The 17,064-nt window shown below is 48.6% G+C and overlaps 1 protein-coding gene across 1 annotated transcript in view; it reads left to right on the top strand.

The window, feature by feature from the left end:
• Positions 1 to 17,064, top strand: part of GALNT10 (polypeptide N-acetylgalactosaminyltransferase 10) — a 952,883-nt gene that overhangs the window by 476,726 nt on the left and 459,093 nt on the right. The window contains exon 4 of the mRNA XM_086931255.1: positions 5,451 to 5,617. Within this exon, the coding sequence (XP_086787381.1) occupies positions 5,451 to 5,617 (167 nt within the window). The remainder of the gene's footprint in view (positions 1 to 5,450; positions 5,618 to 17,064) is intronic.

Genomic DNA, 17,064 nt, shown 5'->3' with positions numbered 1-17,064 from the left:
TACTTTGGAACAGTTGGCGAAAAGTAAGTCCAAGGTGTGACCCCCTATATGTATGGGGCCGCTGTTCTGCATTACTAACCCTAGGGAGGATAGATTAGAAAGCAGGGATAAAGTTTCAGGATGCATAGGGATATCTACATGAGTGTTAAAATCATCTAGAAGAATGAAATCTTCATTTGCTTTAAAATGCGGAGCTAATAGTTCCAGAAGGTAGAGAGTAAAACCCGAACTGGGTCCCGGAGGACGATAAACTAGTGCTCCTTTCCAGAAGGTTTTGGCGGCTGAACTAATCTTAAAAACCATAATTTCTAATAGCGGACAGCATCTTTGTTCTAATATTGTAACCTTTAGATCTTCTTTATACATAATAGCTATACCGCCACCTATTTTATCGGGGCAATCTAGTTTTCAAATTTTATAGCCTATGGGGACCCCTAAGATTATAGCTGGGACTGTGTGTGGTTTCAGCCAGGTCTCTGTAAGAAAACATATATCCGGCTGCAGCGTATGTTCAAGGTCCCATAGTTCAAGGTGATGTTTGGGCAGGGAGCAAATGTTCAGGAGGAAGCTCTTAACCCCTTCGCTGCTGATGACGAGCTCAGCTCGTCATCAGCCACGGTGGTCGTGTGCGGATGACGAGCTGAGCTCGTCATCTAACGTGGCTTTTCGAAAAAAGCCGCACAGCGGAAAAATAACCGCTGCAGCGATGCGGTTAAGGCTGTTTGATGGCATAACTTTCTTAATGTTTTCACTGATGTTAAGATTAGCATGAGATGCTTGAAAGTGACAGTTTATGCATGAAAAAGGACCCTCTGGACATGGCCAGGAATCCTTTGTGCAGTTTGCCAGGGGAGCTGTCTGTAGATGTCTTAATGTTCGGGCTGAGTACCTGATTCTATGTTCCCCAATGAAAGATAAATCCAAACTAGCAGAGCCCATGGCCCCTAGCCCCGTCCTGTCGCGGACGGGTGCCGACGAGCCACTCTTTGGCTACTCTTCGGCGTATTTTTGGCTGTGCGCGATCACTGCGCGCTCCAAGAATTGGCGAGGGCTAAATAGCCCTTAAAGTCCAACCACTAGAGTGCTAACCGCTCCCGTGGTTACAGGAAGTGCCTGGCTATCACCTGACCTGCCCTCCGCTCAACTGTACTGGCTACCGTGTCGGACTGGGGCGGTCAGGAAAGAAAGTTGAGCCCAGGCTTCCTCGCTACCCTGCAAGCAAGATTCCCCTCCTATTGACTCAGGTTAGGGCGGAATAGCGCGATTGTAAAAATGCAGACTGCCAATTGCTTGGGTTTAAAATCGAACACAATGAGCAGCAATTAAAATTATTATTATACAGAGCACAGCTTGGAGGCACAATTAGGCATTGACAACAAAGCAAGCGGGTCGGGCACTCTGCCACCGTCGCCTTACCGCAGCTCGCCGGAGATGACACTCAGCCTAAATAGCCCTTCAAGTCCAACCACTAGAGCGCTAACCGCTCCCGTGGTTATAGGAAGTGCCTGGCTCTCACCTGACCCGCCCTCCGCTCAACGGTACTGGCTACCGTGTCGGACCGGGGCGGTCAGGAAAGAAAGTTGAGCCCAGGCTTCCCCGCTACCCTGCAAGCAAGATTCCCCTCCTATTGACTCAGGTTAGGGCGGAATAGCGCGATTGTAAAAATGCAGACTGCCAATTGCTTGGGTTTAAAATCGAACACAATGAGCAGCAATTAAAATTATTAAGTAGGATAAGTCAGAAAAGGGGGTGTGGAGAAGTGATCATAGTTTTATCAAAAGTGCCTCAGAAATAGGATGATTTTCAAATCCAATTTAAACGTGAAAAGACTTTCCAGATTGTGCAAAGAGCTGGTGCGGTGGAATTACAAGTCCTTGCTGCACTGCAGGCGAATGCTTGTTTAATAAAGCGTTCTTTACTGATGTAGGAGGCTCCAGCATTTTTTGACCCTGGTAAGTTACAGAGATGTTTAATTTTCCAGCCAAGTTAGTGGGTGTGGTATTGTGGAGGGTTTAGAAGGAGATGCATTTAATCTTAAATTGGGCCCTTGCTACAATTGGATGACTTTGTAGGGTGTGAAGAATACGAGAACTGTGATTGCATTTTTTGTGACTTGTTCCAAAGTGGGCAGTTATTTGAAGCACTTCTTTTTGCGGAGCCAGTCAGCCCTGCCAAGCACCACGCATCAGGCGTTGGACTAACGCAGTTCAGTGTGGTGGTCTGCATCACTGTTCTTCAATGCAAAGTCTCGCATAATAGTCATAGCGCGTGCCTCGATTGTTAAGCCGCAGCAGCACTGCTTGTTGACTGAAACTATACGCTGAAGTGGCAGCACGCCATGAGGAGTCCACTGCTCCCCGCAGCCTTAGGGGTTGGCTGAGCTGCTAACTGGCTACAGTGTATCAGTAGGAAAGTCGGGATTCCTGCAGTGCTGCTGACATAGTAATGTCAGGAGAGGCAGTGCCCAATGGCTACTACTGAGGCATCAGCCGACCCAAGTCAGGTTGTGAGTGACGCAGTGTTAGGCGCAAGGTCTCCGACATTGCAACTTCCTGCTGCCGCCTATGGTGGCGTGAGCAGGTGGCTGCAGTTTTGAAAGTAAGTTTGTGGGACTGCTGGGGCAGTCAATGGCACTGCTTGCACTGCCTCGTGGTAATTTAAATTCAAGATTCCCAATGCGAACGCCGCACCCAACTCCATGGGACGTGGCAACCACTGAAACCCAGAGCACTGCTGCTGCTGAGCCTGAATGCCCCGGGTAGCGCATTTGCCGAGAGAGTTGTTTGTTGCAGCAAGAAGGACTCTGAGACGGGCAGCCCGGTCGTAAACCGAATTGCTGCAGCTCATTCACAATTTTAATAAAGTTAGATTTAAGTCTCTCGGTCTCATAAATGTGCTTCATATTATAAATAGCGCGTATCGCACGGTCAATCGGCTGCCTGATTATACAGCGCTCATTGGCTCACTCTGCTGCCTGGCTGTGTGTGCGCACCACAGCCTCTTGCGTCCTTGTCAATGCCCTGTGCTGTCTGCCCCGGCAGCTGTCAAGTTCCCGAGTTAGTGTGATGATCATTACTTAGGCAGCTCGTCTGGCCCACTGGCGGTGGGGCTGGACTGCAGGTAGTGGCACATCCACCCGGGCAGACATTTAGAGTTAATTTGTATTAGGGTTGACTTATTTTTAAATACACTTTGTGCCCTGGCTTCCGGCTGTCAGGGTGAGTTTTGAGTTGTCTAACCATATAGTAGGGTAGAGGGTTAACATGCCTGCACCAGAGAGTGTGTACCTTGATATCACCAAACTGTATTTTATTTAGATAGCTCAGTGGGTTATTGCTTTTGCCAATAGAGATCCTTTTGTTACCTGTGATTCAGGCGCACCTCCGGCTGAGCTGGGGCAGGGGGTTCTGTGCTTAGCCATGACTTGTGGGTGTAAAAGCTCCTCCGGAGAGTTACTTGTGGGTCCAGCAGTTTTCACACAACAATAAAAACATCAAAGTTAATTGATGACTAATGTGCCTGCTGGTGAGTGAATAGAGTTGTGTCTAGTAGCAGTTTTGGCTTACCATAAAGTAGTGCTGAAAAGATCAGTTGCTTTGCACCAGTCTCAAGATCTTTCATAGAGTTTCCCCTTGCTCAAATGGGTGCAATTTCTCATATGTTTCTTTTTCCATGGACTGCACTGTTTGATTTTGCTTGCGAGAGAAGCTGTAGGAGGAAGGCATTCCATTAGCACTCCGCGCAGAAGGTAAACAGGAGCACACCACATTCATGTTTTCTTTGTGAAGCGGAGAGGTAGGCGATTGTAACAAGTACATTTATCATGTAAGTGGGCAGCTGATAAATCACAAAGCTAGAAGACTGTCTCATCTCTGTGAAATTTACATACTTGGGAACAAAAGGCGGAAACCGTATGTTTTTTTTTAACCTTATTGCATTAGTAACTGATTATGCCTTAGTGACGGTATAATCTAGTTGCACTTGCTATACTATAAAATGTGCTTTTTTGGCTAGAGCACAGTCATGAATTATCAGATCAATTATATCATCTTCTGAGAAGCTGCATTGCTTGCCTGCTTTGTTACTGAGAACTGGAGTCAGTCAGTCTACCACCGGCTAGTGTCCTTCAATTTCTGGTGCTTAGTTTCTCCTTGCGCAAATGGGTGTAATTTCTGGTATCTGTTTCCCTCTTCTTCATTGCTTGATTGTGCTTGCGAGAAAGTGTCACTCGAAGTCATTGAAATGTCACGACTAATTAAACTGAAAATATGAAAATGTTACAAATAGCAATCTGAAACATTGGCAGCTATGCCAGGTGTGCTTTGGAGAGGAGGAAGTCGGAGAGGAGGAAGTTCCCATAAAACAGCACCTGGACTACATTTTCATGTCCTGCTCAGGAGCAAACTTGCTGGTGTTCCAGCGCAATCTAAGTTGGTGCCAGTTGCTCTTGACCACCAACAAGACTTGCTTCTGAAGGGTAAGGCAAATCCTACCAATTTAGCAATGGTTTACAGTTCAGTGGAGATAACGGTAGACTGGAGGGAGGGTTGATTGAACTAAATGGGTTTTGTCAGCCATTACAATAAAATGATTGCTATCTTTTCATTTGACATGTTAAATTTGTCAATACACATATCAAACGTAAGAAGTAGAATATCAAGGTGAGTGACATGGCATTTAAAATGTAAGGATCTGAAGATGCTATTAAGAAGATAGTTAGTTTGGCAGTAATTAAACCTGTGGATGCAAGTCCCCCACTCCCCTTGCCCATCAAGTGCTGATAAATAGTTTGCACTCTACTTAGAATAAGGTTCTTCCTTACAAAATTGCACTCTTTATAGCAACCATGCCTGAGTGAGACATGCTATATCTAAACAGTGTTCAGTGATAATGTTGCGAATGCAAACTTCTTTCTCAGTAGAAAACTCAATACAATCCCAGTGTGTTGGCTTAGAGAATGAATGTGCTGTGTGTATGTTCTGTCTATGTTATATAAACCGAATATGGACAGATGTATGCAGTATGCTGCTTTCTAAATAACCCTTTCATTACTTACATAGGAAAGGGGGGTTTAGCGATTATTTTCCATTTGAACTATTAACAACAGTCGTTCAGACACAAAGCTGGAATGTCAGCTCTTTTTGAGACAACGTTTAGATATGTTTTTAGGTTCGCTGGTCAAATTATTTAAAATGCCTTGTTGATACTTCATTATGGTGTTGTTTGTAAGAGGCGACGTCTACAGTGTGAAAGCTTCAGTTCCACAGACACATGTATTGCTTTGGGTGCCTTCCTTTCCGGTTTAGTCATTTTCAGTTTGCTCTTAGAAATGGAGCATTTGATTAGAAAAGTCTATAATCGAAAGGTAAACTATTTTAATTGGAAAAATCTATATTTCAGCCAAACGTTTTGAAAAGGTTTTAAATGTTTCTCCGTTGCTCTGTTTGTAGCTGCAAAAAAAAGCTGTACCTGGATAAGCTCCCGAACACAAGTGTGATAATTCCGTTCCACAACGAAGGATGGTCCTCTCTTCTGCGAACTGTGCACAGCGTTCTTAATCGCTCACCACCAGAGCTCATTGCAGAGATTGTGCTGGTGGATGACTTCAGCGACAAAGGTATAGTTCATTTATGCTAGTATTTATTTCTGACTGGGGCCTAGACTGTCTCAGTAACCCTAGGTACCTAGTTGCAAATCAATCACTGGTGCACTGTTCCCTTTTCCAAACCACCTTGTATCTGCAGAAGGTGTTCCATGAGGGTTTTTGCATTTCCCCGTAGCTGCCCTTCTCAAATAAGCTATCACCATAGCATCACGTGTTGCATAATGATTAGAACTTTGTAGAATTCATCCTTTTCCCATAAGGCAGCAATGAGTATCTCTGGTCTTAATCTCACATGCCAATGATTTTCGAAGTTGACCATTGACTGCGGATCGATCCATTGTATCAAATGTATCTCCTTAAAATTCACCTAAAATGTGGATACCTTCCCTTTCCACAAAAACGCACTATACGTTTTGAAGGCATGCCATTACCTTTTGCTCTCTTTTTGCAATATCGATTTAACACCCAACCTTTGTAGAAAGCCATATGTTCTAAATTGTTCAGGTAACAGCCATGCACCATAGGCACTTGAGCCCCTTTGTGAATATGTAGAAGCATTTAATCCTTCCCCATAGATAAGTAGACTGTGGATGCACACTAGGCTGCTCATATGGTGTCTGAAATATGGCTAAAGCACTGTTGAAAAAAAAACCATCCATTCTTCCCCCAAGTTCAAATGTTCCCTACTGTATTTCTGAAAACACTTAACCATACTCCATAGGCTCTACAAATCTCATGTTGAATGCATTTCAGGAACCCGCACTTCTTAACCCCTTCGATTCTCGTGACGGAATGGTTCCGTCATCAGCGTCGGTTAGGCTGTGCTGATGACGGAACCGTTCTGTCACGACCACGCCGGTTTTCGAATCTTCAGCACAGCGCGAAAATTCGCGCCGCGCTGAAGCGGTTACACTAAGGCATAGCTATATTATAGTGTTGTGTAGTTCCTACTAATCCGTAGGATCTGCATGTTTGTTGGACAACATAAACTTTGGGTGCCTAGACTGATTGCGGGCTCCCCTGTAGGATATGTTGACCTTGAAACCAGCTAGCTCACAGTGCCACTATAAGCTCTCCCCTAAACTTACCAGGGAGCGAATAGTTTCTGGCAACCACTGAACATGACAACCCTGACCCCTCCGGGATTGTGGAAACCTATTAGGACCTTTCGCTCAGTCACTCGTGCTTACGTGTGCTCAGAGAAATATATAGAATATACTGGGAGACGTTTTCAATATATTTATTGAACCAATGTTATTCTCTTATAGAATATATGTGCTGATATGATCAGTAGACAGAAGCAAATGAAAGTGATTACAAGCACCAAAAGAGTAAATAGTAGATGCAGTTCTACCATGGTGCTAAAACAGTGTATATATGCATGCATATGATCAAGGCATTAATCAGGCGTACTCCTTCTATGCAAACCTTACTCCGAGTGTACCTAGATTATGGATAGGTGTTTAGCCAAGAATTCCCCCAATGGACGGTCCAACCTCATTTCCTGGTGGGAGAGAATGTAGGAGTTTGTCTTGGTCACAAACTGGGCACCCACTTGAGGAGATGTCAGACCGCTGCATGGTGAAGCCTCAGCATGCAGGGACCCTCTGTGGCAGCTGAAGTGCCTCCTCTGCTAATCTTTTGGGATGCTCTATATTTTTAATAGATAGCAGCCTTGTGATGTGTGTATAGATTAGTGATGTTATGGATATGTAGATAGTCCTGTGACTGGAGATAGAACGACATTTGTACATAGTACATAGAAGGGCCTTGTACATGATGTTCGAGGCACTGTGATAATGTTGTGTGAAGGTAGATGTGTCAACATAGTTGTTTCGAGAAATGAATCCAGCATTGTCGTGCACGCACATATGTACAAAAGGTCAAAGCAGATATGTTGTTGTGAAAAATAGGACAATGCAAGAAATGAGCTGCTTCGCTAAATGGGCCTAACCCTAGCACATAACAGTAGTAGAGTTTGTTCTGGGAATTAACCTCTTCGCCGCTAATGACAAGGGTAACTCGTCATGGACTTTCCATTGATTTCAATGGAAATTATATGACAAGAAGAATAATGCCTTAGCAGTAAAGGGGTTAAATGTTCCACTAGAGGCTCGACTGGGTCAGTCATCACTATCACTCTCGGAGTACAGTAACCAGCCTTTGGATGAATTTTTCTATGGGCGATCACGTGTTTTCTGTATTCTGTCATTTGGGTGGATTAAGCAAACTTTCTTGATCTGTACGGGGGCTCCTATCTCCATGTTAAAGGCAGGATTCTTTGTTTATAACCAAGAGTTTGTACTTGCTTCATAGGTTAAAACCGTGATTAAACTGTCTCATTTTCTCTACTGACAGCCATGCAATAGTCTCCTATTTATTTAAGTGTTTTATAGAGCGCAAACTTGCCCTGTGAGGGCATCAGAGCGCTTTACAAGGTTTACAGAAGCGAATAAGCAAAAAGGCAGACAAAAGGGATATCTATACAGCAGCATACAAAAATAGATAAATTGGAGAGGTGCAGTGGTGCTGGACCCATGTGGAGTAAAGGAAACAAACTTGGATGGTTACATTCACAGTTAGAGACCATAAAAACCCACAGAATTTTTGGGGTGTGAATAGGTAAACTGCGGCAAGGGCGGTAGTCTTTTTTTTTTGTGTCAAATCTGTTTATTGGCATTTATATATTTCAACATTACATAAGGTGTGCCATTGCAAACGATATAACTGTACAGCTGTATCCGGTGTCAATGCACGGACAAGATGACATAGGAACCAGGCGCTGCAACATTGCACATAAATAGCATGTATATGAGTCTAGGGCACCGAGGCGCTCCCTCAGCATAAATGGGTTCAATGCGCCCTATCCTGTCGTGTTTTATCTAGGACCCCGATCAATATTTGGACCTTATGCCCCTATACGGCTATAATCAATTCATACCCCTATAATGGCATAAACGATCAGAGCCATATTTCAGAAACTCGTCTCTGCAGCTCATTACAGTACATGACACAGCAGAAGCCACTAGCTTAGATTCCTAGATTACACACCAAGTTCTTTCAACAGATAAAACCCCCAGCAACCTGGGAAAGCCCCTCTTGCTTTGTTTTTATTAGTAATAGAACTCTAATGAGCACTGTAAGAACGACCAGTTCTTAGTGACATCTTTATTGATGTCTTATGTCCAAAAACTTACGTCAAACAAGGCACCTTTCAGGTATAAATAATACCAACGTTGCCTTAAGCAAGCGCGATGGTGGTGGTGAATACAGGAGCAGAACAGTTGTCCCTTGCAGAGCCCAGCAGATGCGAGAAGCCCACGGACGCTGCCCCTCCTCCTTGACGCGCTGAGAAAGACGCTGTCTTTTCTCCTGCCGAGAAAATCCAGCTACGGCGTTTCCAGCCTACCCTTGCGGGTAACTGGAATATCGAGTCCTGAGAGGAGATACCAGACCTCCAACATTCTATTCCAGAGGTACGGTGTTGACTAAACCCTTAGAGAGAATTCTTGAAGCAAACCCTTGGCAAAACCAACTTAACTTAAATGGCTACTTACTTACTCCCTCCCAAGTATTAGGCTTAGGTCAGGTACACCGGGGTAGGCGTAGTTAGAAGCACCAGTTGAGGACGTTAGCTAAATGTATATATGAATGTATATATTTTACTCATTTTAACTATTGTATGGCTAAGATACAGTATTATTTCGCAATACTCCTTTTACTGTACTCACTTTTTATAATAACAAGTCTTGCAATTGTGGCAATTCATTTCTCTTGCATGAGAAGAAAGACTGTTCAATAAATAATACCTTTTATTGAAAACGCCCGTCTCTCTATTCTCTGCATCCTGGTGAAAGTAATTCTTGCACAACTGACTGAGTGAAATAGCTGTCTATTGTTTCACACGACTCTACAGATTGACTCTTATTCTGAGGAGCAAAGTTGTCATGTTTATGCGGTTGTTGGAAAACTGAATCCCTTCTTGTCTGAGCCAGTGAAGCTGATCACTTCCTATTCAGTCAAGAAAGTTTCCAGTGATCTCTGAGCTAGTTGGTACAAACCTAATTAAGTCTAACATAGTCGGTAGAGACCTAGAAGACCGCACTTCTACATCTACACTGCTGTTTATGTTATTCCAATGCGCAGGGCCTATAGGGATAATAGGAACTACACTACAATCCCTGTGTGAAGAGACAAGTCTTATATGTGCATAACAACTGCAAAAAGAAAAAACATTTGCAACAAATCCAGAACATCAATTTGTGGCACTGTCACTGACATCATAAGTCGTCTCCATTCTCATCCCCGAGCCCGCCTCCCCGGCCCCCCCTCCCAACCCCTCTCCCTCTAGCGCTCATGCTTCTATTGCTACTGCTTCCTTATCTCATTTACATGGCATGCATCAGTCAGCGTGGCAGGCGTAGCGTCCGCTGCGCACCACCCTCGTCACCCTCTGTACCAACTTGATCCCCCCTCACCCCCTCGCCTGTGGCTTTCTCCGCTACCTGCAGAGCGTTGAGCATGAGTTCCCAGTGCTCCGCCATGGGTTCCCTGCGGAGCCCCACTGTTTTCTCCCTTCGTATGGCAGTCCATTCTGCCCAGGCCCTGGACAGGATGGACAGAATCCATGCCCGTACATTAGGTGGGTCACTCGCCTTCCATCTCCTAGTGAGCATTCGTGCCGCTGTTACCATCCCCAAATCCTGAAAGCAGGACGATGCCTTATCCTTAGGCGAACGCTTGAACTGATGTAAGAGATATTCAGGCCAGCCACAAGGGATGGCGCGGCCGGTGCATTGCGTAAGCAGCGCGCTAATGTCTCTCCAGTAGGTACCAAGCCCTGGGCAGTGCCACAGAAGATGTAGGAGGTCTGCATTGTATGTAAATGTATGTATAGGCATTTATATAGCGCACTACTTACCCGTAGGGTCCCAAGGCGCTTCGACCGCTGCGAAACCCTTCCTGGCTTCCCTGAGAGATGGTCCCTTAATGGGTATCTCCAGGGTGAGACCAGGCATCCCCGGCGGTCTGGTGGGGCCGTTAGTGAAGATGAGGCAAGCTAATGCCCAGAGTTGCCGAGTGTGATCGCTGATCAGAGTGGGCACCGAGGCGAGAGAATTATCGAGTCCGCTGACCCTGGTCCAGAAACCTGCCGCGCCGGGAATCGAACCCTGGTCCCGGGCCGTCCTCTGCTCTCGGGTCTGCCGCCTCTAACCAGTGAGCCACACTACTTCACTAATTCACCTCACCGCACCTAGGGCAAGACGCATCAGCCCTATGAAAGTATTTATTTATTAAGTCTGGGGTAAGGTAGGCTCTATGAACTATGCAGATTTGGATTTGGCGGAAGCGCACATTTCTGGGGATGCGCACCGGGCTTTTAAGGATCCTCTCCCACTCTTTATCAGCCAGTGCAAGCCCCATATCTCACTCCCATTTTCCGCGGAGGGGGCCAGGTCCAGCTCCGTATGCGCCCGTAGGGATGCAACAAACCTCTTAATTAGATGCCTGCCCCTGCCCATGACATGTAGGTATTGCACGGTCAAGTGCTGCGCTGGCTCTTCCGCAATATCACCCCACTTAGCCCCAGGGGGAAGCCCAGTGTCAGTGACAAGCGTCTCATAGGGTATCAGTGCTCCGTCTCGATACAGGTCACCTAACGTCTGGACGTCCGCTTCCTGCCATTGCTCTAGCATATAACGCGTGAGGATCCCCTCACCCCCTGGCGAGCCTTCCAGCGGCACCACAGGTGCGTATGGGAGCACCGCTTTTGTAAGGTTCAGCGCCCTGCAGAAGCATTTGAATGCCACCGCCAGCAACACTGGCGCGGGTCGCCAGCGGATGGAATAGCGCAGTGATCTGCTCCAGGGTATAAGGCGGCTCATTCGTGGCAGTGTCCTCTTTCCCCCTGTCCGCTAACCAGCAGGCGATCCATTGGAGCTGCGCCGCCAGGTAGCAATGCTCAAAGCAGGGGGTGGCTAATCCGCTTTTATCCTTGGGTAGGAACAATTTCCCGAGGGCCACACGGTGCCTGGACTCACCCCAAATAGTCACACAGGATCCTGTTGAGTTTGGAGAAAAAGGACGCAGGTATGAACAAGGGCAAGTTTGCAAAATAATACAAAAGGCGAGGAAGCATCACCATTTTGGCAAGGGCCCCTCTGCCTGTGGGCGTCAGTGCGAGTGTAGATATGAAGCCGATCTGAGCCTTGAGCGCCGCCACCGCTCTCGCCAGATTTCCGTCAAGCAGGTCTGCTGGCTGGCGGTAGATCTGGATCCCCAGATACTTAAGCGTATCTGCTCTCCACTGGACTCTTGTACCGTGCAAACTGTACTCCGGGTTGGCTACCTCACTACAAAAGGCATAGAGGCATGACTTGCCTACGTTTACTCGGAATCCCGATAGGTCGGCGAAGCGGCTTAACAAGTGGTCCAGCAGCTCCGGTATGCGGCCCACGTCTCGGACAAAGACCAAAAGGTCGTCGGCATACAAGGACACCTGGTGTACCCCATCGCCCAGTGGGATACTGTCAGCCAGGGTTTGTCTCATGGCCGCAGCTAAGGGTTCCATGGCCAGCGCCAAAAGTAGGGGAGACAGAGGGCACCCCTGACGGGTGCCCCTGCCCACCTCCACAGCCTCAGAGATATATGGCCCCAGTCGGACGCGGACCACTGGGTTCTGTACAAGAGTCCCACCATCTGTAGAAAGTTTGCTTCCAGTTCATACGCCTCCAGCACCGACGACAGGTAGCCCCACTCGAGGTAGTCAAAGGCCTTTTCTAAGTCTAGCACCCCTCCCCACCCTCTTATGACTACTGCTGTCGCGCGCAGCGTCCACGCGCAGCGACCGCGCCCCATTCGCGCCGAAGGTGCGCCAAAGGTAAGCCCGTCTACGCCCGTCCGCGCCTGGACCGCGCCCAGCGCCAGACCCCCTGCCCATCGTGCTGCCCAGCTCTCCCGCATTACCTACGATGCCGCCACCCTCCTAGCCCTTAACCCCGGTCGCGCCCCCAACTGCGTCCAAGCCGCTCCTGGACACACCCATGGACCTTTCTCTTGCTACTCCTGCAAATTCAGCGGCACCGACAACATCTCCGCTACGACCACACCACAGATTCCCGACCCCAACCACCTACAATGCATCCTTCTCAACACCCGATCGGTCCACAGACACGCCATTGACCTATGGAATCTACTATACACCATCTCTCCAGACGTCGCCTTCCTAACAGAAACATGGATGAACGCTTCCTCCGCCCCAGACATCACCATTGCCATCCCTGAAGATTATAAGATCACACGCAAGGACCGTACCGGCCACACAGGAGGAGGAATCGCTATTGTCCATAAAAAATCAATCCACATCTCAACCAGCTCTGACTTCAACCTCGCCAACTCTGAACACCTTCACTTCCAGATCCACATCGACCCCAAGACCACACTCAGAGGCACCCTCCTCTACAGACCACCAGGACCCCGCGCAAAATTCAGTGAGGACATCACGGACTTCATCACTCCACACGCGCTCCCCTCTAAAGATTACATCCTTCTGGGAGACCTCAACTTTCACCTTGAAAAGAACAACGACCGCAACACCACCACCCTCTTGGACAACCTCGCCAACCTCGGACTTAAACAACTGGTCACTTCCCCCACCCACATCGCAGGTCACACACTCGACCCCATCTTCACCTCCAGCAATCATGTCTCCTTCAGCCACACTACGGATCTCCTTTGGAGTGACCACAGCTGCGTTCACTTCACCTACAACAAGCCGAAACCCACCAACCACCTCCAACCAACTCTGCAAAGAAACTGGAACAAAATCACCATCGACCAGATCTCCTCATCGCTCCTTCTAAACACCCCAGCCCACTCTTCTAACCCAGACCAAGCCGCCGCCAACTTCACCCTATGGTTATCCAACACCGCCGACATTCTAGCACCACTGAAAAAACGTCAAAGCAAACCGGGCAGCAAGAAGGCCTCATGGTTCAACGATGATCTTAAGAAGTCCAAGAAACTCTGCCGCTCCCTTGAAAAAGCCTGGAAAAAAGACCCAACCACTAGCACCAAGGACGCCTTCAAAAACGCCACCCGCACACACCACCAACTAATCCGAAAGGCCAAGAAAGCATTCTTCAAGGACCGTCTAGATAACAACGCCCACAACAGCAAGGAACTTTTCAACATCGTCAAGGAATTTACCAACCCCCCGTCAACTCCAACGACATCACCCCCTCTCAAGCCCTCTGCGACTCCCTGGCTTTATTCTTCCACAACAAAATTGCAGACATCCACAACAGCTTCGACAACCAACCCGGAGACCAACCCACCCAACCATATGCTGAACATTCTCCCCCCTTGAACACCCTCAACGACTGGAACCCAATCTCCACTGAGGACACCATCCGCCTGATGAACTCCATCCACTCAGGATCACCCACAGACCCATGTCCTCACCACATCTTCAACAAAGCAGACTCCGTCATAGCACCGCACCTCCGAGACGTCATCAACTGCTCCTTCAACTCCGCCACCTTCCCGGAAAGCTGGAAACACGCTGAACTCACCGCCCTTCTGAAAAAACCCACAGCGGACCCCACCGAACTCAAAAATTACCGCCCCATATCGCTCCTTCCTTTCCCGGCCAAAGTCATCGAGAAAGCTGGCAACAACCAACTCGCCGCCTTCCTCGAAGCCAACAAATCCCTCGACTCCTCACAATCTGGCTTCCGAGCAAAACACAGCACTGAGACCGCCCTCATCGCAGCAACAGACGACATCCGAACTCTACTGGACAATGGAGACACAGTCGCCCTCATCCTCCTCGACCTCTCTGCAGCCTTCGACACGGTCTGCCACAGCACCCTTTTACAACGCCTCAGAAACATCGGAATACAAGGAAAAGCACTTGAATGGATCACCTCGTTCCTCACCGGAAGAACCCAGAGAGTCCGCCTTCCACCATTCAAGTCCGAGGCCACTGAAGTCATCTGTGGCGTACCACAAGGATCCTCACTCAGTCCCACCCTCTTCAACGTATACATGAGCCCCCTTGCGGCCATCGCTCGCCAACACAATCTCAACATCATCTCCTACGCGGATGACACTCAACTGATCCTTTCTCTCACCAATGACCCCAGCACCGCCAAAACCAACCTACACAAAGGAATGAAAGAAGTTGCCGAATGGATGAAACACAGCCGTCTGAAACTAAACTCAGATAAAACAGAAGTCCTCATCTTAGGTACATCCCCCTCTGCATGGGACGACTCTTGGTGGCCGGAAACCCTTGGAAAAGCACCCATCCCGACAGACCACGCACGGAACCTAGGCGTTATCCTGGATTCTTCACTTTCAATGAACAGACAAGTCAGCGCCGTATCCTCATCCTACTTCAACATTCTTCGCATGCTCAAAAAAACATTTCGCTGGATCCCCACCGAAACCAGAAAAACAGTCACCCATGCTCTGGTCACGAGTCGAATTGACTACGGAAACACCCTCTACGCAGGTACTACCGCTAAAATACAGAAGAAACTCCAACGAATCCAAAACGCCTCAGCCAGGATCATATTAGACATCCCGCGTAACGAACACATCTCTGGCCACCTGAAAGACCTCCACTGGCTACCCGTCAATAAGAGGATCACTTTCCGACTGCTAACCCACGCACACAAATCTCTCTACGACATCGGACCAGAATGCCTCAACTCACGACTGTCCTTCTACACCCCCTCCCGCCAACTACGTTCTTCCAGCCAAGCCCTCGCCACTGTACCCCGCATCAACAAGACCACCATGGGAGGAAGATCCTTCTCATACCTGGCAGCCAAAACATGGAACTCACTCCCCACTTACCTTTGCCTTACCCAGAACCACCTAGCATTCAGAAAGCAACTTAAAACGTGGATATTTGACAAGTAATCCTCCTCCCCTCCCTAAGCGCCTTGAGACCCTCTGGGTATGTAGTGCGCTATATAAATTCTTTGACTTGACTTGACACCCCGCCCTGGGCCAGGCCTTCGTTGCCTCCGCCGCTACCCTGAAGTATCTCCTGAGATTCAGGGACGTGGACCGCGCTGGAACGAACCAGTTTTGATCAGGGTGTACTAAGTGCGGAACCGTAGGCGCCAGGCGCTCTGCAAGAATTTTGGCGAGAATCTTGTAGTCGGTGTTAAGCATTGCCAGTGGGCAATATGAACCTAAGGACATGGGGTCCCTGTCAGGCTTGGGCAAGGACACTAAAAACGCTTCTCGCATAGTTGGTGTGAGCTGACCCGCGTCTACCGATGCCCTGTACACCTGGAGGAGCTGGGACGCCAGAATGTCCCTATTTGCTTTATAGTATTCAGCTGGCAGGCCGTCGGGCCCCAGTGTTTTCCCGGTCACCAGTGCTTGGATTGCATCTCCCACTTCTTCTAGTGTGAGCGGGGCACCAAGTTCTGCCTTTTTGCTCTCCGTAACCGTAGGCAGTGCAACCGACTTCAGGAAGTCAGCCAACACCTGAGCGTGGCCTATGCCTCAGGCGCTATAGAGGTCCCGGTAATGGTCGGTCAGCGCCCGATGGATCTCACGTTGCTTGTATACCACTGTCCTGTCCCCTGCGCGAATGGCGCCAACCGGGGCATTACGCTCTGCCCTCTGCACCAGCCAGGCCACGAAGCAGCCGGCTCTATCCGACTTGGTATGTGTTTTGGCGGTATGCACTGCATAGTTGTGGCATTGCAGTCTTTCAATAAGGACCACATGCTCCCCATGGAGCTCTACAAGTTTGTTCACGTGCCTGCCTGTCCCCTCCCCTTCCCTTTCGTAGTTCAGTAGCTCCGACTCTATGCGGGTCAGGGATGTAGACACCTGCGGGTGGATGTTCCACGTGGCGCCTATGCAATGCCAGGAAGGCTGGCTGATCTATGTTAGGGGTGTAAATGGAACCCAGCAGTATCTCCTGTCCATTGAGCCTCCCCCTTGCAAAGGAGTACCTCCCCTCTGGGTCCACCTGCGTGTCAGTGCATATAAAGGGGACGCCTGCCCGTACCCAAATTAAAGTGCAGCGCGCGTGCACTGAGAACGTCGTGCCATGGACCTGCCCTCTCCAGCATCTGTGAAGCCTCTCCAGTTCCACCCGGGACATATGGGTCTCCTGCATAAGCGCGATTCCCACCTTGTGGCGCTGCATATAGGCGAAGACAGAGCACCGGCGCGACGGGGTGTGCATGCCGCGGATGTTCCAGGTCATGACGTTAGTGCACGCCATGGTTTGTGCCGTGATGTAGCCACCCGGGGGTCAGGGGGGCAATCATGCGGGGCCTAGGGGCGGGCCCTCGGGTGGAAGTTTCTAAGTGCCGCTTCTGGAATGTGTAAACCAAAACTATCATTGTAACATTATGGGCGAGTTCCCAACGGGAAATGCGTCCAAACTGGGTAATGTGTCTACCTCTTAATGTGACGTGTCC

The sequence above is a fragment of the Lissotriton vulgaris genome, chromosome 7, assembly GCF_964263255.1.
Source record: "Lissotriton vulgaris chromosome 7, aLisVul1.2, whole genome shotgun sequence".
Taxonomy (NCBI): domain Eukaryota; kingdom Metazoa; phylum Chordata; class Amphibia; order Caudata; family Salamandridae; genus Lissotriton; species Lissotriton vulgaris.
Note: the sequence above shows the minus strand (reverse complement) of the source record. Positions and strands in the feature narration are given on the sequence as shown.